At 40.9% G+C, this 24,756-nt stretch overlaps 1 protein-coding gene and 1 non-coding gene across 4 annotated transcripts in view; both read right to left on the bottom strand.

Annotated features, from left to right (window-relative positions):
* ATP6V1H (ATPase H+ transporting V1 subunit H) overlaps positions 1–24,756 on the bottom strand; it is a 108,485-nt gene that overhangs the window by 63,874 nt on the left and 19,855 nt on the right. For 2 of the 3 annotated variants that reach the window (XM_025923034.2, XM_086695332.1), the window contains exons 7-9: positions 21,665–21,718; positions 9,954–10,051; positions 2,683–2,875 (exon numbers count right to left, since the gene is read on the bottom strand). In XM_025923034.2, the coding sequence (XP_025778819.1) occupies positions 2,683–2,875; positions 9,954–10,051; positions 21,665–21,718 (345 nt within the window). The remainder of the gene's footprint in view (positions 1–2,682; positions 2,876–9,953; positions 10,052–21,664; positions 21,719–24,756) is intronic. The other variant, XM_086695331.1, reaches the window with a different exon arrangement.
* On the bottom strand, positions 7,074–7,177 carry LOC112859838 (U6 spliceosomal RNA). The gene has a single exon (XR_003223568.1). It is a non-coding gene; the product is annotated as a U6 spliceosomal RNA (small nuclear RNA).

The raw sequence follows: 24,756 nt of genomic DNA, 5'->3' as shown, positions 1-24,756 counted from the left end.
CAAATAGGGAATCAGAATTCCTCTCTCATGTGACCTATAGTTCTCCTTTTTGTGGTTTCCCTTTCTTTTAATGCTAAAGATTCCTGAGAAAATGCACCAAGAAAAGAGAAAAAGGAGATGACAGAGTGGTTAGTGACTCTGGAGCAGACAGCACTCACTGGAATTCCAATCGTAACGCTTACTAACTGAGGCTTACTTACTGGCTAAGCCTTGGTTTCCTCACATGTAAATAAAATAATTGGATAATAATGAAGATTAAATAAGTCAACGCATGCAAATCACCCAATAACTTGTAACATTTATTATCCTCAGCATCGAAGACAGGTTAGCACGACGGTTAAGAGCATGGGTCCTACTGCCTGAGACCGAAGTCCCACTCTGCCGCTTCCTAGCTTTTCTGGCAAATTCCTTAACCACTTGTGGCCTAACGCCCACTGCATGGAGTTCTTGGGAGATTAAATGAGCAACACACTGAAAGCAATTAGAATGGCACCTGATACAAAATAAGCTCTCGATAAACATTAGTTATGATTATTATTAACTACAAACACCTAGAAAAGGGTTACTACACATCAGGTTGAAAAATTTTAAAGGTGACCAATGCTATCAGTAAGCAATTTATAGGAGGAATATCAATAACTAATAGAAAGTATTAAACAATGCTCAGCTTCATTGTTAACAAAATACAAACTTTAAATGATTTCACCTTTCACCTCATCTTTGGTAACAATGAAAAGAAAGATCATATTAAATGCCAGTGGAAGAATGGAAAAACAGGCACCCTCAAGATATAGTTGATGGAACTGTAAACTTGCAAATGTATGAAAGGTGATTTGATGTTACCTATCAAGACTGTGAACGTTTATTATTAGATTCAGTAATTCCACCTATAGAGCTATATATCCAACAGAGGGACCTCTGGGTGACTCATGACTCCGTTGGTTCAACGTCTGACTCTTGATTTCAGCTCCGGTCATGATCTCAGCTGACCTGGGTTTCTGGGTTCAAGCCCTGCGCCAGACTCTGTACTGGCAGTGCGGAGTCTGCTTGGGATTCTCTCTCTCTGCCCCTCGCTGTCTCTCAAAAATAAACGTTTAAAAAAAAAAAATGAACTATATCCAACAGAAGTGGACAGACATGTAAAAGAAACTGGAAGCACCTCAAATGCCCGTCGATAGGACACTGGTTAAAGAAACCACTTTACATCAACACAGTAGAATACAGACATTAAAAGTTACTGGAGAACCATGCGTATGAAAATGAACACATATTCATCACATATTGTCAAGAATAAAGTCACGGAACAATATTTATAATATGATGCCATTTTATTTTTAAATATAAAACAAAATTACACACCTAATTATGTATTTCTGTGTGCTTAGAAAAATCTGAAAGATGTTAGTAACTATGTTTGGCAAACGTAATGTGAATGCTATTTTTAAATGTATGTAATACGTCTGTACTACTTTTTTATTTTTGGTCTGTTGTTGTCTATTTAAGGAAAACATAAGAGCAAATACTAGTTAAAAGCAGATCACGAAGCTAATTTGGATTTGCATGTCCACCAGCAATGTGCCTTCTCTCAGTATCCCCATTTGTAAAATGAAAAGACCAACATACTAACAATAAAAACTATAATCGCCATGTTCTAGGGCAGTAGTAAGCACTAAATGAGCTAACAAATGGAAAGTCTTAGAATGATGCATGGCACAGAGTAAGCAGTCTCTGAATCCCATTATTATTACTCTCCAGTGGCATCCTTAAAAGACGCTAGGGTTGGCCAAGCTATCCCTCAGAAGCCCAACAAATCCTAAGGTGACCAACAAAATGACCAACACACAACTACGACAGCAAATGCGCTGGGTCTGCGCAGGCAATTAACAACACTTTATTTCAGTGCTGAGTTGCCTGGCAGCCAGAAGACCTAGTTTTCAGAGTCTGGCTCAGCTCCCCATCTCGTTCTCAACTCCCTCATCTGTTCAAGGGAGTTTTATATACATATATATATAATTATATCCAGAATCTGAACTACAACTCTATACTAAAATAAGGGCCCGGGGCGCCTGGGTGGCGCAGTCGGTTAAGCGTCCGACTTCAGCCAGGTCACGATCTCGCGGTCCGTGAGTTCGAGCCCCGCGTCGGGCTCTGGGCTGATGGCTCAGAGCCTGGAGCCTGTTTCCCATTCTGTGTCTCCCTCTCTCTCTGCCCCTCCCCCGTTCATGCTCTGTCTCTCTCTGTCCCAAAAAAATAAATAAACGTTAAAAAAAAAAAAAAAAATTTTTAAAATAAGGGCCCTTCAAGAGAAAAAAACTTCCTCAACGGTCTCTTGGAACACACTGCAACCAAAGAGGATTTCGTCCACATGAACATCATACAATGACATTTCCCACGAGCTTTTTATAACTCATATATTTTATCCATTTAAATGGCTTCTCCCCAACCCCATCCTATTATATGGCTTTGCCTCAATCCCACAATATATATACATTAGTGAGGTTTGTCTCTATGTTCACCAACACCCATAGTTTGATAACTACACGGAGAACAATCAGTTTTTTCCCACCTGCTAAAAGCCCTCAAATATATACTCCACAGGGAAAATGCCTCACACGTATACACACACACACACACACACACACACACACACCATTAAAAAAAAAAAACCCACAAAACACTTACACGGAATGCTGCGAGAATGATTCTTGTCACCTTCTCTTTGACAGATTCTTGAAGGATATCAGACAGGACAGGAATGATATTATAGCGCCGCAGGTGTTCACACATTTGGGGACTGAATGCCAGGAGCCATATTGAAAAAATCATTTGATACTGGAGTTGAAAGCCACACTTGTTACTCAAAACTCCCATTATGCTGAAAAGGAACACATATTAAGAAAACATTTACTACAACAGTGCAACAGGAGAGAAGAAATAATTGCCTATTCTCTTTTTGCACTAATGGAACAAGCCCTTCTGAATTATGTCCTCGTTTTCTTTTCTGCCAGAAATAACAAGCAAGTTAGGCGCCTACTTATAGACGGCCACTTCCAGCACAGCCTCACTTAAGTCTTCCCTAAGGTCACAAGATTTCCGGAGCACCTGAGTGGTCAGTCAGTTGAGTGTCCAACTCTTGATTTCGGCTCAGGTAACAACCCCCGGGTTGCAGGATCATGCCCCACATCAGGCTCGTGCTGGGATTGGATCCTGCTTGGGATTTTCTCTCTCTCTCTCTCTCTCTCTCTGTTCCTCTCCCCTGCTTGCACACACTCACTCTCTCTAAAATTTAAAAAAAAAAAAAAAATTTTTTTTCTTAAGATTTCAGCATTCAGCAGCCCTTGCTGCTGGAAAGCAGTAAGAAATGAAACATAAATTTGCAATAATACAGCAGAGGAAATGGTAAGACCGACGGACAGACATTAAAGAAGTTAAAATCAAAAGGACTTGGTAACACAAATAGCTGTACATCTTGGTGAAGTCATAAGGTATACCAAGATTTTGAGTCTGTATAACCAAGAGGTTCATTTTTAGCTTTAAAAATATTTAGGAGACTCATACAGAGAAAACAGGATGATTTTGGAAAAAAAAAACTGTCGTGAGCCTGAATAGGACATAGCCAATTGGGGGTAAAACTTCAGAAGCTTCTTTTTTTTTCCTTAAGTTTATTTATTTTGAGAGTGGGGTGTGAATAGGGGAGGGGTGAAGAGAAAGAGAGAGAACGAGAATCCCAAGCAGGCTCCACACTGTCAGCACAGAGCCCGATGAGGCGCTCAAATTCACAGACCGTGAGATCATGACCTGAGCCAAAATCAAGAGTCTGATAAGCTTAACCAACTGAGCCATCCAGGTGCCCCAAACCTCAGAAGCTTCTAATTCAACCTCCCATTTTACTGATAAGGAAATTGGGAAAGCTATATGGAAATGAAAGAGATTACATCAAGGAAAACAACTAAGGAAATTTCCACAGGAAATGCCTACATTTAAACAAGAAAGAAGAGAAACTACCAGATTAGATCATTAAAAAATGACCAGAGGGGTTAAGTGGAACTCCTTAAGGGGTTAAGAGGAAAACCTACCGAATGCACAGCACAAAGACTGAACCATAGTGTAAACAGGGACCTTAGTTAATAAGAGTATATTAGTATCGGCTCGTCAACTGAAGGAAACGTACCATACTAACGTAAGACATTCTTAACAGTGAAAACTATGGGGCAGGTAGATAAGAAAATTCTGCACTTTCAATTTTTCTGTAAACATAAAAGTGCTCCAAAAAGTCGATTAAAAGAAAGAAAGAAAGAAATGTTTAAAATCTGACTTCACAATCTACAACCGCTAGCTTAGTGGAAGGCTTGTATTTGTGCCATTTTCCCATCTTTATGATTCCTTCCTATACAGTTACAAATTCGCTGAACGGCCCTTCATTTTCTCATGCGTGATTTCTCCCTCACATCTTTTCTATTTTGAGTTGTTATTTAAGACTCGCTTTTGTTTAATACTGATGTCAGTGGTATACATCACGTAAAATATCTTACGTAAAATAAAGTCATTTTATCCCATCAGTACCCCGGTACCCAGCTTCCTTTTGCCCTCTGATTATTCCACTGATGAAGAGAAGCCTTCTACACTTTGCTCCGTGACGCTGTGGCTGGAACCTGAAGCCACAGTTCTGCTTTGCCAGCTGGGTCTGCCAGCAAGAGCCGCTAGGGGCTGACCGCCAGGACAGAGGAAGAAGAGGCTTTGTCCTGTTGGCTCCCTGCTCCCGGCGGGGGGGGGGTAACACTCCAGCTACATTTCTTCACCGGGGCAGCGGCAGCCGTTTTTTTCCGTGGCACCGGCTGAATTCCTTTTGCAACAGCGCTGGCCGCACAGCCTCACTGCACACCCTCAGCGATACCAACACCAGCCATTTAGGTCCCTGACCTATGAGGCCCTTCCTCTGAGCTCAGGGACATAAGCCCTGGTTTAAACTTCAGTTTACACAGACTCCTTGAAGCGTATGAATTTTAGTAATTCCAATCTCTTATCTGTTCCCCAACTTTAGGGGTTGCGTCTGTACCTTCCACTCTCTCTGACACTTGAGAGTTCTTTTATTTGTTTTCAGAAACCTAGTTAACAAGTTTGTAATTAACAAGTTCTTGATATTAAATTATCTCTAAAAAAAAAAAAAATTGTAAGTGACCAGAGGGCTTAAAAACAGCTCGCATTGTCGCTGAAATAAAGACAGAAAGCTTTCAAAGGAAGGAGCAATCAACAATGATGAACACTGCAGAGAAATTTCAGAGTTCAATATGTGTCTACACTGTATATATATTGTGTTGAAAAAGTAAGTAAGTCTTCTACATCCAAATAGTAACCACCAAAAGAACTCCAATGAAGCAATTAAAATAAAGTTCCTATTTACCAGAGTAAGGAAGGGTTTCCCTTAGGGGCAGGGAACCCTAACTCCAAAGACAATGGAGGTCCAAGAGCATGCTAAGGGGACTCCAAGGACACAAAGGCCCAAAATAAACCTGAATACAGTAATTTCACAAACACCTGTTGAAAATCTACGTGGCAGGTACAGTGCAAGGCGTGGGAGACATAATGGGGGGCAAAAACAGACCCTACCCATGCTTTCAAGGAGCTCAGAGTCCAGTGGGGAGGCAGGATTCCCAGAGTGGATTCAAGGGAAGGATCCTCCCTTGAGCAGAGACCTGAAGAATGGATAAGTACAAATCCCCATCTCTCAACTACCCCTCTCAAACCGAGGAGCTTAATGTTATTTTTAAAGTCACTGAAAAAGTTACTCAATGATGCTATAGGATCCTAAACGCTACCTTGGTTTGCTATTTAATATTTTCCAACTAGATTATAATTTTTTTTTAAGAGACCACATACGTTTCTTTGTATTCCCTATAATATACAGCGCACCATTACGCAGAGAGTCCAAAAAATACAAATTACTGTCAAATCCAAAATAGAAGGCCAAGGTCCATGAGGCCAAAATTATTATTTAGTATCCTGTGTTTTTAATTAAGGCTTAAAAAACAAATCAAGCCAGTGCAGGCCTAGGGAGACCGAACAGCGGATTTACTGGCTGACTTGTGCACTTTTAGCTGGCTGATGCTCTTTACACCCACGAGCACCTCACACCTTATCACACAGTGTCACCTAATAATATTCTGATGTTTAAAAATAAAAATCTTAGGGGCGCCTGGGTGGCTCAGTCGGTTAAGCGTCCGACTTCGGCTCAGGTCATGATCTCGCGGTCCGTGAGTTCGAGCCCCGCGCCAGGCTCTGTTCTGACTGCTCAGAGCCTAGAGCCTGTTTCAGATTCTGTGTCTCCCTCTCTCTCTGCCCCTCCCCTGCTCATGCTCTGTCTCTCTCTGTCTCAAAAATAAATAAACGTTAAAAAAAAATTAAAAAAAAAAAAAGATAAAGGTGAAAAGATTAAATGACTTTTTTAGATTGCTATCCTATCAGCGAGTTAACATGTTATACCTTAACGCCTGCTCTCAACCTAAAGGTCTCTATTATTTTTGACTACTTTAAATCTAATTAGCAGTCATTAGTATGTCAAAATGGATATGCTGAACACAATGTGTCCCTGTGCTTGTTGCTAACTGAAACAGTTAATAATACTGCTTACTGTCCTCCGAAATACTGCAGTAATTACAATAGCCACATTTGGTTAACTTCGGTATTTGGGTTTATTTTCTGAGCAATTCTAACTATGTGTAGAAATTGCTGTTTCACGACTTTTATTCTGTTTTCCAGATCTTCCAGGGAACAAAAAAAATCTATTTTGTATGTAACAGAATGAAATTCAATTTATTCTTCAAACACTATACAGGTCTATTGGATCCATTCATAAACCTAAGATGCGCTTACGGGATCTCAGTGCTTTTATGTTGCCCGTAATTTGAACAATTATAGTATTTTATTATACTAAATATTATTGCATCATTATACATTCATTATTCCCAACTATGCTTAAAAATAAAGACTAAAATATAAGAAAATCGGAGAATGATGCAATCACCTACAAAGATGATATAATAACGAAATAATTATCCTTCCTACTGCATTGCCCCGAATATTGCATCCTTCTTCCAACTTTATATGTCATCCTTGCACAGGGGACAAGCTGATCTCTGTGTCGCTCCTATGTTAGTATGTGTGCTGCTGAGGCGAGCACTGCATCGTTCGTAACGAAGGTAAAAAGGCTGGAAACACCGTCTCCGTCTCCGTAGTCTACCTTTAGGTTTCTGCGCAATAAGAAAAGCAACATCGTAGTCCTGAAACTGCTATTCTTAGGAAAGTCCGCGTCCACAGTCAGCCTTCGGCTGGCTTCCAGAAACTTTAGTGGTAAACAACTTCCTACACTGATACAAAACTCTCCCTAAATGACAGAGATGGCTCACTGCACCTAAACAATATATTCTGGAGTCTGGAATTTTGCTGCGTGGTAGGCAGAGGGTGTCTGATAAACCTCCAATAAAAGCCATAGGCGCTTGGGGTGCCTGGGTGGCTCAGTCCGGTAAGTGTCCAACTTTGGCTCAGGTCATGATCTCGTGGTTTGTGGGCTGGAGCCCCGCGTCTATGTGCTGACAGCTCAGAGCCTGGTGCCTGCTTCAGATTCTGTGTCTCCCTCTCTCTCTGACCCACCCCCCCCCCCCCCCCCGCCCCAGCTCATGCTCTGTTGTGTGTGCACACTCTCTCTCTCTCTCTCTCATAAACATTAAAAAAAATTTGAAAACCACAGGTGTTTACTCTCTACAGGGATTCCTGGGCAGAAACGTCACACAAATGTTGCTACATTTTCACCACTGGGGAAAAAGTAGGCCGTGCGACCCCCCACTACTGCGGGGAGAGAACATACGGAAGCCTAACGTGGATTCCTCCAGACGCGGCCTGATCCACTGTGTCTCTAAAAATAAATCCCAGCCGTGAGAATGACTACATGCTGGGTCCCTTGAGTCCTTCCGCTGAGTCTCCTGACACTGTGTGAACACTGCAAATTCAAAGAATTCAGAACTTTTTATTTTCCATCCATAATGACAATTACCTGAGGAAGGTGTCTCGTAATGATTAGATGAATCAGAAGTTGAAAGCGGAGACAGAAGGCATTCTATTAACAATGATGATAAAATTGGTCACATACGTGAAACCTCAAACTGTGAGTTTTCAGCTGACTGTATCATAAATGCATTTTCTCAAACTCAAGAGGCAATAAGTGAAAATATGTTTCTAAGGACAAAGAAAGGAAATAGGGTATTCTCACCTATTTAGCTGTTCAACGTGAAAGCCTCCAACGATATTTTGCAACAAGAGCCTGCACCATTCCATTTTGCTAAAAGGATATGTGATGGTTTTCTTTCATCTTTTATGATGTTGGTGCACCAAAACTCACTTACTACAAAAAGACTTACCATGAAAAAATTCTTACAGAATTTCTAATGGTTGTTTTTCACTATTGTTTTATTCATAAGTCTGTCAATTATCCATAAAATGACCAAATATATATATTTTTGAAAATTGTCCACATGGCAAATTGTGATGACTGTTTTTCCTGACATACTGAAGGCTAAATAAGTATAAAAAGATTGAAATTTTACATGTTAACATAAGATTACTAATTTGTTAGGGCACCAGGTGGCTCAGGCAGTTAAGTGTCCCCCTCTTGATTTCCACTCAGGTCATGATCCCACAGTTCGTGAGACTGAGTCCCGCATCGAACTCCATGCTGAGAATGGAGCCTGCTTGGGATTCTCTCTCTCTCTCTCTCTCTCTCTCTCTCTCTCTCTGCCCCTCCCGCACTGTGCTCGGTCTCTCTCAAAATAAATAAACTTTTTTTTAAAAAGGATTATTAATTTATTGAGTCGATGATAACTGAGTAGTTGATGACAATTCTAGGCAATTCATAAGGAAAGCCATTTGAGAAAGTCACCCAGCTAAGGAAGCGTCATGCAAACACCGGCTGGGAAGATCCCTCTGGCAGGTGCATGCCTACAGTGGAAATGGAGGCACCAGCCTAGTCGTGTGACAGCCCAGCAGCAGGAGATCAATCGGGTCCTCTTTCTCACCAGCGAACCTCTGCGGACAAACTAGCTTCCTGAAGCGTTTTCCAACAGATAAACAACATCTTCATCAACCCAAAAGAGCGTCTAAATGAAGAGCATGAGATCTCGGGGCGCCTGGGTGGCTCAGTCAGTTAAGCGTCCGACTTCAGCTCAGGTCATGATCTCACAGCTCATGAGTTCAAGCCCCACCTCGGGATCTGTGTGGACAGCTCAGAGCTTAGAAGCTGCTTCAGATTCTGTGTCTCCCTCTCTCTCTGCCCCTCCCCTGCTCACTCTCTCTCTCTCTCAAGAATAAATAAACGTTAAAGAAAAAAAAAGAAAAGCATGAGATCGCCCATAATGAATAAATTGACTTTCTGGTAATAAAAGAGCATTGTTTGTTTTGGTGTTGGGGGGAGTTCTCATATAAGTACATTTGCCAACCTGAGAGGGCAGCCCCTCAAGGTTTCTGAGCCTGCAAATTAGGACCCCACAGAGAATGGGCTAATTACACAGCATTACAAAGAATGGGTCACACTCATTTTTCTGGATAAGACCTTTTCTTGCTGATTTTTGCCTGCGTTTACCACAAGATATTTTATAATTGTTTTTTTTTTTTTCCTATTCTGAGTACCTAGAATTTGTTCTGTCAAGCATCAGGCTTTTAAGAGTCCTTAACCTCTTACAAACAGCACAGACCAAGTGAGGGAGAGGGGAAGCATTTCGTTTAGGAGTTACGGACTTCCATGAAGGTTAGCATAATCCACTGTTAAACAGCCTTAAAAAAAAAAAAAACAAAAAAACAAAAAAAAAAACCTCCCTTTAGATGATTCAGTGCATTAATTTCTTTGCAAATGTCAAGGAGGGAAGCTTTTAAATGTTACTCGACGTTAAACGCGAAAGGGCACTCACCAGCTCACCCCATCTGCTTCTACCCAGGCAAAGCGGTACTCATTGACCCGAAGCATCAGCTGCAGACACCCGGCGACACACTGCACGTACTGAGAACTCTACACAAGCAGAAGGACAAGGTTTCAGGTTGAAGGGCACTTAAAGGCGTGGATCGTGCATACACGGAAAGTCTGGATTTTTTTTTTAGCTACAGGTTCTTATCATCAGAACATCCAAAAGCCCCTAATATATCTTCAAAAACCAACCTTCGTTTTTGCTTTTCTCTCTACCTCCTAGAGATGAGGCTGTTTTTCTCTGCCAGGTTAAACCTACATAGCTCAAGATTACTCAGCACACAGGGAAATCAAGGAAAAAAAGTAACCCTTTCCTTGTTATGGTTTGGTTAAGTGTTATCTCGCAATGTCTCACTTAGCCCTGAACGGGGGCACCGTAGAGACAATACTGCTCTTCATAACCGTAGAAATGTCGAATAAGATTAAAAAGATAAAACTCTACGCTTGGAGATGGGCCTGTACGTAAACGGACGTAACTCACTGAACCTTCCCAATACTCGATACCTTTGTCCTTAATGAGGATGACACCCCACACATCCCGAAGGAGTGTTGTTAGGACTAAGTTAAGTAATGCCTTTAGCGTAGAGCCAGGCATTGCACAGAAATGCAATAAATGGGGACTTCAAAAAAACCACCACCATACAGCACATAAGAAGTCGAAACATTTGAAAAAGGTGCTCTATCATTTTTAACAGCTATCAGTTCCACAGCACTGTTCTAGAAAAACTGAGGTTAAATCTGGAACTTGAAATAGACAGGAATAATACCCCCAGGAACAATGCAGGCACCTCCATTTTAGTAAAGCTAATAGCAACACTCGGCCTGGGTTCTTGTCCAAATATTTGCCATGAACCTCCCGCCCCCCATCTAGAAGAACAGGGAGAGCAGAGGAAGCTGCACTCTAGCCTTAAAGAACATGCTAATAAAAGAAAAGAAAATGGAGAGAATCACGGATGTCATAGAAATTCACAAAACCTAATATACACGCTGCTACTAGGCTCTGTGTTTTCAAACGAAGTTCGTTAAAACCTAACACTTCAAAGAAATTCCAGGCATTCGATCACAAAAACACAACGATATAAGTACATTTGGTGGGAAGTATCAAAGGATATCAAGAAAACGTTATCTTAGATTTTAAAAGTAGTGAAGTTTCCCAAAAGCACGATATATCCATTAATACAATTTGCCTGAAAACTCAAAACATTAACAGAAATGACCAAAAAAAAAAAAAAAAAAAAAAAGTGAATTTTCAGTTCTAAAATAATCTTCCATAATGGGAAAAAAATGTTATTTTTCCAATTTAGTCAGCAGGTAGTAATCCTTTTTGAAATTCCATTTTTCTTGTTTAGAGGGATAGCCTAAGCAAGGTTTCCGCATATAATGAATAAAAATGCAACCTAGGGCACTCTCTCCTCTTCCATTTATCATCAACTTCCTCTCAACAAAAAAATTTCTTTTTTTTTTAATGTTTTTTTTGGTTTTTGGTTTTTGTTTTTTTTTGAGAGAGAGAGAGAGAGAGAGAGAGAGAGAGACAGAGCATGAGTAGGGGAGGGTCAGAGAGAGGGAGACACAGAATCTGAAGCAGGCTCCGGGCTCTGAGCTGTCAGCACAGAGCCCGATGCGGGGCTTGAACTCACGGACCGTGACATCATGACCTGAGCCGAAGCTGGACGCTTAATCAGCTGAGCAATGTACTACTGTCCTCCATACGGTTCAATGTGAACACAACCTTGATCTTCCTGCTGTATATATTTTTCTTTCTGCTAGCATTTCCGATTCTATCAGGACATTAAAAAGTATTCTCAGGGCACCTGAGTGGCTCAGTAATTAAACATCTGACTCCTGATTCCAGCTCAGATCATGATCGATCTCATGGTTCGTGGGATCAAGTCCCACATCAGGCTCCATGTTAACAGTGCAGAACCTGCTTGGGATTCATTCTCTCCTCCCCCTCCTCTCTCTCTGCTCCTCCCTGCCTCTCAAAATAAATAAGTAAACTTAAAAATAAATAAATAAAAAGTATTCTTGAAAAAGCTGCAGTTGCTAATTAGAAAACCCTGAAATGTCAAAAGATTTCAAACAAAGACAAACTGAACAAGAAGCGAAAGGCAGAGAAACAGTCTATCTCGCAGGATGATATCACAAACCACCATCACAGACGCTGATGAAGCAGTGTTTGAGGTAATCAAAGATTGCTCCTTCCACACAGAAATGCCACAAGAGAGACTCAAACGAGGAAGAGATCTCCGTGCCGTCCCTTGGAGCAGTACCAGAGCCTCGCTTTTCCAGCTGACCTTTCCTGACCCCGTGCTTGGAACACCCAAGGGTAACAGGCACCATCACTATGTAAGCTGCTTCCAGGTACTAGGTACAGTTATAAACTAGACAAATAGTACAGAATCTCATTAATATTTGTGTATTAATATGACTTGTATCGACCTGAATTTTACATGAAATTCTTTGTACATATTTATGATTAAAAATTCAATCAATACAGAATAAGCATGAAAGAAAACATCCCTCTTCTCATCCCTCAGTACCATTCCTACGATGTAATCACTGTTAGTAGATATTCTGTGTAATACTGTAGAAAGTTTCTATGCATTATACGTTCTTTTTTGGAAAAAAAAAAAGATTATACTATAACTTTCACTTATGTTTCTTTTTCCATTCAATCTTATACATAGAGATCTACTGCATTTTTAACCGTTTACATAAAGATTTTAACCCCCCTGTGCTCTCTCAACTTTGAAGAAGTATTCCCTAATTCAACAGCGTCTATTTGGTTGCTTATATTATCTGATAAGCAGAAGGGATTCCACTTTATTTTCACATGTATTTGTCCTTAGAATCCAACCAAAGACGAAGAAGCCCATTTGCCCTTGCAGTTGTAGAAAAACTGCTTGACAGCTACAACCTCAGACTGCCTGCACGGTCAGAAACTAGTAAGGGACATAAGGCCTCCATCTTTCTAAGTTCTCAACTATTCCCCAGAAAGACTCTACAGGTCTATACTCAATATTCATTCAACAGGTATTTACTGAGTGCCTTCTATGTGCAAGACACTGTTCTTGCACTGGACACATGACCATGAACAAATAGACCACAATCCCTTCCACCAGGGAGTTTACAGTCCAATGCAGAGTACACACACACACACACACAGTAAATTACAGAGCGCACTGGAATCTGACAAATCCAATGCAACAAAAATACTGTTAAGAAAAGGAAACAGGAAATGCAGAGAAGGAGACATGGAAATTCTCATACTTTGTTGATGGATCTGTACATTGACTTAACACTGACTGGCGACATCTACTAAACTTACATATACCTTACAACCCAGCAATTCCATTCTGTTACACAGGATCTCTGGAGGCACCCGATGCTGAGGAGACAAGTGACAGAAGCCCAGGAAAGTAAACAAGCAAGGCGCACAGCCATCGAGGGAGCAGTGTTGACGCTCTGGTAAGCACTGCTTACCAGGTCCGGTGCCACGCTGGCCTCCTTCCCATGGCTGCTCTGTGCCATGTGACTCCCCCTCTTAGTATGCTTCCATGGCTTTTTTCCGCTGCCAAGGAGAAGTTCTAAAGCCCTCTGTGATCCCTAAGGCCCTGAATGTCCTGGACCTGCCTCATCTCCCCACCTGCTCTCCCTCCCCTGCGATGTTCTCCACACGCTTCCCTCCGCTGGAGGCGCAGGCTTATCCCCTGCTTCCTCAGGAAGCCTGAGCAAACTGGCCCCAGATGAGACCCCCCCCCCCCCGCCCCCTCGTGGACCCGTGCTCCTTTCCTACAAGCCTTGCCACAAGGGTACTAAAATAATCAAAGAGCCTAATTAACTTGTCTAATGCTGTCCTCCCTGAGTAAAATGAAGGCCTGTGAAGCCAGGAGTCCTGCCCATCCTGTTCAGTGCTACCCTTTCAGAACCATGCACTGAGGGGCCCCTGGGTGGCGCAGTCGGTTAAGCGTCCGGCTTCAGTCAGGTCACGATCTCGCGGTCCGTGAGTTCGAGCCCCGCATCAGGCTCTGGGCTGATGGCTCGGAGCCTGGAGCCTGTTTCCGATTCTGTGTCTCCCTCTCTCTCTGCCCCTCCCCCGTTCATGCTCTGTCTCTCTCTGTCCCAAAAATAAATAAGCGTTGAAAAAAATAAAATAAAATAAAAAATAAAAGCAACGCACAGGGGCGCCTAGGTGGCGCAGTCGGTTAAGCGTCCGGCTTCAGTCAGGTCACGATCTCGCGGTCCGTGAGTTCGAGCCCCGCGTCGGGCTCTGGGCTGACGGCTCAGAGCCTGGAGCCTGTTTCCGATTCTGTGTCTCCCTCTCTCTCTGCCCCTCCCCCGTTCATGCTCTGTCTCTCTCTGTCCCAAAAATAAATAAACGTTGAAAAAAAAAAAAAAAGAACCATGCACTGTACCTGTTGACACTCAATACATGGTTCTTTGTTTTAACTTTATTTATTTTGAGAGAGAGAGAGAGAGCGAGCAAGCAGAAGGGAGAGGGAGAGAGCAAATCCCAAGCAGGCTCCACACTGTCAGCACAAAGCCTAACACGGGGCTCGAGCTCACAAACCATGAGATCATGACCTGAGCCGAAATCAAGAGTCAGATGCTTAACCGACTGAGCCACCCAGGTACCTCAATACCTATTTCTTGATTGAACGAACAAACGGGAAATACAAACAAACGTCCTATCTTACACAAATTCCAAATGAATGGGACTCTAACAGAGATGGTTCAGTAACTGAAAGTTTGGCCAAAATCTTATGCTGATAACAATCAATACTGCAGAAATACATACAACATAGCACTATTATTCTATTTCCTTTTGGAGCCAAAACTGAATCTGTTTGGTAGTGTGGATCTTATGAAATTGTCTAGTATTTTCTTTTATCTCAATTTAAGAACTAATATGAATTGCTAGTCAATTCTGGCTGCACCTTATATCATCCTATTTTACTAGAAAATATTTATGATAAAAGCACTCACTTAGGCAGATAATAGTTGCCATTTAAATTGCTAAGGTAGGGGCGCCTGGGTGGCTTAGTCAGTTAAGCCAGGTCATTTTGGCTCAGGTCATGGTGTCACAGTTCATGGGATCGAGCCCCATGTCGGGTTTTGCTAGCCCTCCCCTGTACTGTCTCTCTTTCTTTCTCAAAATAAATAAGTAAACTTAAAAAAAAAAACTGTCAAAAAAGAAATTAAGAATTTTTAATAAAAACAATTTATTAACCCATGTATTTTTCAAAGCCCTTTCAAACAAAAATTAAAATTAAAAATAAAAGGGAAATACCATGATACCAATTTTTCAAGATGAGGCTTAAAAAGGTGATATAATTTGTTAAAATTAAAATAGTGAGTTAATCTTGGATTGGCACTAGGAGTCCACTCTCTTATGCTTAAGCTAGAGTTCTCTGTGCTACACCAGACATCCCGGGCTGAGAATTGGCCACAACAAGCCCTCTCACTGCAGCAAACCTCACTGGTATAGAGAGAGAGGTTTACTTCTCAACACATTTAAGAGAGTATCACTTGGGTACATTTTCCAATGTCGCTGAAATGCAAACTCTCGTACATCGTGGTGGAATAATCACAGCAAAGGGAAAACAGTAACGGATAAAATTCACCTTCCTGGCAAATACGGTCTGAGGGATCCATACTCTGCAGATTTACAAGCTAATCTGAAAACTGAGGAGTTACACAGTAAATTGGCAACACAAGATAAACATAAAAACTACGGTGATATTGTACCCAGTAAAACTAATGTTATAAAAAGTTTATAGATACATTTTCAATATTCATCTTCATAATGCTGGGATTTAATTTTTATTTTTTTTTTACGTTTATTTATTTTTGAGAGACAGAGAGAGACAGAGCACAAGTGGGAGAGGGGCAGAGAGAGAAGGAGACACAGAATCCGAAGCAGGCTCCAGGCTCTGAGCTGTCAGTACAGAGCCTGACGCGGGGCTCAAACCTACAAACCACGATATCATGACCTGAGCCAAAGTCGGACACTCCACCGACTGAGCCACCCAGGTGCCCCCCTATAATGCTGGGATTTAAGTACAGACTAAATGAGAAAGAGCAAAGATAATATTCATTTAAATCCTGGAATCATGGGCACTTGAAATAACACGTCTGTATTGCAGTAAAAGGCATGTGTCCCACAGACAGTGAAATGTACACCAGAGCAGACCTGGTGAAGCACTAAGTTGAACTTTTCAAACACAAAATTGACTAAAATAAATTCCAGAAGCCAGTTTTACATGAAATGGAGGACTGCCCATTTCAACAGTCCGAAAAGTATTTGATGCTTCATAACAATTACATGAATCCTTCCTCATAGAACTAAAAACGAGTATGTGCACGAATGTGTGTGATTTTTAACTCTATCACAGACGTTCGCTTTAAGAAATAACACAACACAATGTCAAATGTCAGTAAGGAAATGGAACTGGAATTCTCATTCTCTGTTGACAGATACGTAAATTGATTTAGAACACGGATTGGCAGTATCTACTAAATTTATATATACTTTACAACCCAGCAATTCCATCCTAGAATTAAGTGTTCCAGACATAAGTGATTACAGTGATTACATCTACCAAAAGACATGTACAAGAATGTTCACAGCAAGATTACTCACAACAGCCCAAAACTAGAAATAACCCAAATATCCATTAATAAGAGAATAGAAAATATTCATTTAATAGATTCCTACACAGCAATAAAAAGAGTGAATCACTGCTAGGGGCACCTAGGTGGCTCAGTCTGTTAAGCATCCAACTCTTGATTTCAGCTCAGGTAACGATCTCAGGGTCGTGGGATCGAGCCCTACATCAGGCTCAGTATGGAGCACAGAGCTTGCTTGGGGTTCTCTCTCTCTCCCACTTTCTCTGCCCCTCCTCTGCTCATTCTCTCTCTTCCTTTCTCCCTCTCCCTCTTCCTCTCAAAATAAATAAACTTTAAAAAAAAAAAAAGAATGAATCACTGCTAAATGCAATATGAATGAATTTCATTGGCACAATATTGGCAAGAGAATTCAGATACGTAAGAGTTCATACTGAATACAATTCCATTACAACAGAGTTCAAGATTAGGCAAAATTAATCTATGGTACTAGGTTCCATGATAACCACAACCTTGGTAAGAGTTGAGCCAAAGGGAAGTGCTGAGTACGAGGACCTGTGACATTTCAATTCTTTTAGCTGAACATTTAAAATCTGTGTATTTTACTTTGTGTAAGTTAAGACATAATTAAAAAAAAAAAAAGAAAGAAAAGAAAAAAGACGAAGGAAAGGAAAAGGGGAGAGGCTTTGCCTATCAAGAATTTTGCCAAATTATCTTTGGCAAATCACTTAAACTCTTCAAAACTGTTTTATCACCAATAAAGGGAAATATCAGCCCTAACAAATTAAAAGGAAAACATCTGCTACTCAAATCTGAACTCACATCAGTTCTGCAAGGCGCAAAACAATGGTAAGGTATATTTTTATTACCTCATATGCAGGAACTAAAATACAGAAGGGCAAAAATCCTCTTGAAGTTGGCTTACGCAAAAAGATCTTCTAGTCAATACTCATAAGATACCTAGATTCAATTAATGCCCAAATTGAGATAATTTAGTCTTAGACTTAAGTTTTACCAAAAAAACACAATTCACTATTAATTTACAAATTTCTCAACCTCCTTCAAGCATTGCTTTCAACCTAATTTGCTTAGTCACCCAATGAGATTCCTTACTATGCCGAAAAATCATTATGAACTTGAGAAAATATTACTTTATAAATTACTGCTTTGTATACAACTTCCAAGAACACATCTAGCGTACAAGTTTAGATTACTTATTGTTATAATCATTGCTATGCTTTGACAATGATTTGTACAAGGAAGTCTTGTACTGAAATACCTTACCACAAATTTTCTTTTGTACTGCCAGAATATACCTCTGGATAATCCTTCCAAAAATACGATCAGAGAAACAAAACGCACAGATTCTTATCTTCCCTCCTTAACGTTCATTCTGTGCATACATTTTAAAGGTCCCCAGTGTGTAGTAAGATGTATTAATTTGGTGGCAGGAAGATAAAAGGCAATTGAACAATGAAAATCCTCCAAGATCCGCTTCAGGTCAAACTTACACAGACATCCTTTGTGAATTACTTTGGGTCCTCACAGACCTCACGACTCACCAGCTAGAGCAGACCGCAGTTAAATAAGAGGCCCAAACTGTATGGATTCGTGACACGGGAATTCCTGACTCATTTCAGCTACTCGGGGATACTCCTGATGTGCTCAACAACGAAGCGGTGAAGAACTAAACCGAGTACTCTACCTCTTGCGGAAGACTGAAAAGTGTCACATGGGCACAGCATTAAATTACAAGAGTAAAATGAATTTCATATTAATGAGGACATTAGAACCACCACCGAAGACAATTTAAGAAATCTTGCCAAAAGCCGAAAAAAAAAACCCTAAATTTCGTTTCTCTCATTCTCAAATGTTATGAATATGTGTTAAAACATGCATGAATCTTGAAAACATTACACTAAGTGAAAGAAGCCAGTCACAGACAACCGCGGGCTGTACGCTCTAATTTTATGAAACGGCCAGAAGAGGAAGAGAGAGGCAGAAAGTAGACTGGTGTTTGCTAGAGGGTGGGAGCAAGGAACAGGAATGAAGAATGACTATTAACGTGTACACGGTTTCTTTCTGAGGGGTTGAAATGTTATAAAATTAGATTGTGGTAATGGCTGCACAACTCTGTAAATATACTAAAATCTTCTGAACTGCGCAGATGGGTGGATTTTATGGTATGTGAATATATACTTCGATAAAAAAGTTAACAAACTAAATAAAATTGAAAATTTACTTTCTTACTCGCGCTTGTCGCATTTCCGAGTGCTCGAGAGCCACACGGTGGCTCCCACAATGGCCAGTTCCATCATCATGGAGAGTTCGGGTGGACAGAATGGATCCAGAACGTTAAAAGGCAAGATGAAATAAGGAATAAGGAGAACACATCAACTTCCTGCAGTTACTTACTCCCATCAGTGAAACAATGTTCATCTAGCAATAACTAATGCTAAACTGGATCTACAACAAAACGGCCAGAGATCAGAACCAAATGAGAAGTCACCCTGCTCCCTCACACATGGGTGCAAGTGAAGGCAGACAGAGGGAAAAGAAAACGAGCAAACAAACACGAAATTCCCAGATTCCTTCTAAGTCTTGCCATTCGTGACAGATCACAGTATGTGCCTTTTTATCAGGACATCAGCACCAACCAACTTCCATGGCTTGTGTGGCTCCCTCAGAAGGACAGAAGACTGAGTACTCACTTTCAAGAGCCAGTAAAGAACGAAACAGTTTAAGGAGGTGAGTGTGTAAGATCTGATGTTGGTTAACATTTTCATATTTGGGCAAAAACAACATAATGCATTCTAAGGCAAGCCCACTTATGTGATGTCATTTAAACAAAAATGTTTGTAATAATCCACTTATAACTCAAGATGAGGTTTCCGTGGCCATTTTAAGAGAGAAGACTATTAGATCATTCGTAGTTCACATTTTGAAGTGTAAAACTTGTGTTTTATACTGCCATCAAGTGGCAATATCATATAATGCAATTTCCCAAACCTTTTCTATGCTCAGAAAACCTAAAGGGATTTTAAGATATACCACCCATATTTTTACAAGTCTGAGCAGGCTCTGCAACGTGGAGAATGCCCCCAGACCCAATTCCCCTTCCACTGCCTCAAAAGGAGTTCCCTTGGCAAGCAATTCCTTTCTTCGGGGTTTTTGTCACTCATTAGCCGAATGACTGGGCAAGACGGTGCTGCCATTCCATGCAGCCTCACTGTTCACATCTATACAGTGTGGCTTACGGTAAGACCTACATCCGAGAGGGAGCGTGAATATCAAAGAGATGTAAATGCCCAGTGAGCAAAGCAGTACTGAACACATAGTAAGAGCTCAATAAACATTAGTTACCAACCCAGATTCCCCTATTAAAATGCAAGTAGCAGACGAAAGGTTAACACCTTATGCTCAACTTAGTAAAGTCTGCCTTCCAAGCTGATAGCCATCTGAAAAAGTAGGAACTTTCAGGAAGAGACAGCAAGTGTGCTCAAGTTTGAAGGGTATGAACGGGAAAAAGGTCAAAATCAAAGGCCTTCTTTTCCTCACTCACAATTACCCGATGCTAATTCTGTTAGGGAGGGATGGAGAGGCGTCTACCAGGTAAACCACTTTGACTAATATGCTGCCAACTGAATTAATTAGTTCTTTTCCCCCAATACACTGGACAGAAAAGAACAAAATGAGAATGCATGTCACCGGAGCTTGCAACTCATTGTGTAAGCTTTAATAAGTTACAAACACATTAACAAGCAAGTAAGTTTGTAAGATACATGATTCTGAAAACACCTTTAAAAAAACTTACCAGTAAGTCTAACACATGAATTAAATAACTTTTCAAAAGTTCAAACTGGTAGAAATTCAAGTCATAAAGACTCTCAATTTAAACATGCGCTTATGGCGGAATATCTGGACTTCTAACCTAGCACCTGCTTAGCCCACTCTGACCACAAGATTGCTCACCTTGTTCCGATTCCATTTCAGAAGGCTAACAGCTATTTTCTGGCCTAACATGCTACTTGGCAAATCCTTCAACCCATGCCCCAAGAGAAGCCCTGCTCTTGGCTTTGAAAATGGGTTCCACAACCATCTACAGTCTCAGGGCACACAAACACATCCCATGCAGATTATGGGCGTATTGGTAATCAGTAGGAACATTAGATGGCTTCCACAGAGCTTCATTTAGGTACTATAGGCAGGTTGTAGACACTGCCCTCTAAAGACTTTTTCCAATTCCCCAGATATATTTCCAACAAATGAAGACAGACGCACCTCACCTACATTTCTAAGTTTCTTTTTCCCTTTGTCTCAACCGGCTCTACTCAGGCCGGCCCTTACTTGTCCAAACTCATTGCCTGTTCTTGAGCTATTCTGAGTACAACAAAGATAAGCTGTTCCCAAGTGGGGAAGATAATTCTAATCAAGAAGGAAACTTGGGGAGACGGGATTCATTTCAACCTCTAACCTTTTGGCTCTACAAAAATGTGGGGAGAGTTTGGCCAAAAAAAACAAGGGGGTGGGTGGGGTTCTGGCCACCATGTAGCCCTACATAAAGCCTTGAGAAACACAGTGCAAGTAACGAGTTTCAAAGCCATCACTGAACTGTTTTCCACTGCTTGACATACTGTTCACGTATCCGTTAGACAGATATTGGAGATGTTAGCAGACAACTGAAGCTCGACATCAGCAACTTTACAATTATTCACTCCAGTTGTGGATCTGAATTCAGACTCTTGCTTTCATTCTCGGGTCTGAGATGAAGTGACCCGAAAAGAAGAGCAACAAGGAAGAACAAGTCTCCAGTCTCCCAAGAGACCATATATATTTATAAATGGTGTGCGTGTGCCTATGTACACACACACATACGATTTTTACAATGCTACTACCCTAACCGGAGGCGATATCAAAATCCACAGATGTACATTTGCGGAGCTAGAAAACATCGTTAAAATTTTAAATGACTCAAAATAACTTATGTTCATGGTGTTAGGAGGCCAGTGAATTAAGAAGGAATATACTTACATCACTTGAAGAGACTGTTCCTGTTTCAACAGCGACACCGCTACCACGCAGTTTCTATTACGAAATAAATAACTTATTACTTAGTTTTGTTTTTAATTTTTATCTGAATTTATCAGCTTACAAAAGGGAGCTAAGCAAATTTCATAATTCTTTTTCTTAACCCTACTTAATGGAATATCATCAGCTAATAAAAAGCATGGGGGCGACATGAAATACTCTAAATATTACACTCTCCCAGATAACTTAATAATTAAAAAAGGAACAATAATAAACTGAATACTAAGCTCCAGCTAAATTTCATTAAGTGAAGCTGGTGCAAATTTCCAAGTCTCAGGATTTACTTATTGAACTGATTTTCAAGTAAGATGATTGTCTTAAGCTGAACTACCTACACTCTTTTCTGTGGCAATGCTTTCAAAACAGGTGCCTAACTAATGGGAAGATACTACACAGAACTTAAAATTAGATTATCCATAGCAATGCTAGTAAGTTTATAATGACAATCAGAAATTCACACGTTACATAATGTCTAAATGACTTACAGAAATGACTAAAGGAAAGGTAGAAAGTCAAAGGCTAAATGTGCAAGAGAAAAGTGGTAATGAATTTCTGAAAGGATATTTTTATTGTTTTATTCAAATTAATTTTATTTATTATGTACTAAATGCCAGGCATGAAGCCCTCCAACCTATATACGATGCTTAAACTACCAAAAAAGAAAAAGTTCCTAAATGTCACTATGAAGTCAACCAAAAACCCAAACTTGCAACTATTTTGGACTTTTGAAAATGTATTTTATTAAAATTATGAAACTGTGGTCCTTTTTATGAGAGAGAAAACACTAACGATGGTAGAAAAGAAGAGACCTTCCAGATACAGTGCCATCACATGACATTTAAGCAAAGTAGCAAACAGAATCCCAAATAATCCTGTTTCATTCTTTAAACAAGAAGTCGGTAATTGGACCCTGATAGAAGGCTGTGGAAGAAGTGTCTGCCCGTGGCAAGAAAGACAATGCAGTTCAGATCCTAGCAGAAGGAGTGACCAGACTCTGAGAAGCAAAGCCAGACGGGGCCTGGCACTCTGAAGAGTCCCCTCGTAGCAGGACGTGCAAAGCAGAAACGCGATACCATAACCAAAGAAAGCCAAAGACTAGGTGATAAAAAAGAATGCACCAGAAAGATAAAGAAAAGCATTCATCTAATACCAAGAAGCTTAGTTGTAATGAAAACTGTTCTAGACACTGAAATATTTTGCTTCCACTAGCGATGATAAGGATATTTCCTGGACACAGTTATAACCGTAATCATTCCAGAAGCGACAAATCATCTGCGAGGCATGGTATAAATGTTATTCTTGCAAGGAAAAATCTAGCATGAAGCAACCCAAAATGTTAGTGGCAAACTGCAGTATACATTCTTCCTACCAATTTTCATTTTATGAATCCAGTTACAATAGAGCCTCACTATCATCACCATAAAGCTAACGCTAAAACAAATAAAGTTTGTTCAAAGGAAGGACTAATTTCAAAAAAGGAAAAAAAAAGGGAGGGGAGAGGGGAAGTTTAAGCGTTCGGATCCCAAATGCCATACGCTTAGAAATTTGAAATCTCATCCTTGCACACCTATTTTTCGTGTTCCCTATTTTTCGTGTTCTAAGTGTGTTTTTTAAATACCTCACAAATTCAGTAAAACCTGCCAATCTGTGGCTCTTAGAAAAAATACTTTTAAAAATTAAGCCAAAAAGACTTAAAATTTATGCTACTGATATAAAAAATACTTAATCGTGTTCAAGACACTCCAAAATATCCCTGTCCAAACATAAAAGGCAATTAATTAGAGTTCCCCAAAAAGGCAAACAACGATAAGACAAAAAATAAACCCAAGGAAAATGTCATCGTGTCTCTCTCTTATGCCTCAAATTAGAATCTATTAAAATGTCACCTGAAATCTGAATTACAACTTTCCAAAACTTTATTTCAAATAGACCTTTATTTGTAACACAGACAAAACACTACCAGTATTACTTTCCTGGTCCCATTCCTCACGGGAGCCATCCCCACGCCAAAATCTCGTTCTCTTCTACCCTTTCTTCCCCACAGTACTCCTCCCCCACCCACCTTCGCTTCACCCCTCTTCTGCGAACCATTCCCAGTCTCCCTCTTATCACTGCTGTCAGTCACTGAAGCCTAAAGGAAAGAACCACTGAGCCACCATAACTGTCTTATCTTTTGCGTGTTCTAGGGAACCATGACGACAAAAACAGAAAAGCTTTCATTTTTCCCGTCATTCAACCAGCAAGCTGTTTTCCTCCGTGGGGAAGTAGAGCTAGAAAGGTCTGAAAGCAACCAAGATGGCCACAAGCAGGCTTCACGTCTAACCTCAGGCCCAAATGTTCAATCCCACGATGATACGGTGCATCTGGGAAGGTGCCACAGTAACGGTTACCTCGCAGCTAGACCCGGCAGCTCCAGGCTTACCCGGGGGCCGCCTGGCAGCCTTGTATGGACTCTGGGGCAAGACTAGAATAACTGGATGGACCCCTGATCTGCAACGGGTTGTCTGCAGTTTAAAAGTCCCTGGCGGCACCCGGCGCCATTCTGTTTATTGGTGTAACTGGTCGACAGCTTGCCCTGACCCTGTGACCAGAAGGACATAAACGATCCCAGCTACAGACTAATGAAGAGCTCTCCCCAAATCCAAGATTTCCCGCACAAATCTCGGAGGTTTGGGGTCCCACGGCAGACGTGGGAGCTGCACCTAAAGTCTCTTAGCCTCGGGGCCTGCACCCCGTCTCCTGCTACACTGTTTCTTTCCACTTCCTGCAAGCCTTACGTGAGTCCCCCCTCTGGAGCCGTGCAAGTCCTTTCCGGTCCCCCGCCTGTGTGATGGTGGTTAGCCCCCAGGAAGGAAGATCCTCCTCATCCACTGAAAAGCATGAATGGAAAACCCCAAGTGGCAGAAAAGACAGAAAAGTTTGAGCTGAAGGTGGTCAAAGAAAGAAAAAGTGAAGCATACTACCATACCTAAGAGTAGTTCAAAATGGCATTATTTGAATATAACTTTTTTTTTTTAATTTCCCATTTATACAAT

The sequence above is a fragment of the Puma concolor genome, chromosome F2 (assembly GCF_028749965.1).
Source record: "Puma concolor isolate L17-30 chromosome F2, mPumCon1.1.hap2, whole genome shotgun sequence".
NCBI classification, from domain to species: domain Eukaryota; kingdom Metazoa; phylum Chordata; class Mammalia; order Carnivora; family Felidae; genus Puma; species Puma concolor.
The sequence above is the reverse complement of the archived record's forward strand: the minus strand, read 5'-3'. Positions and strand labels throughout refer to the sequence as shown.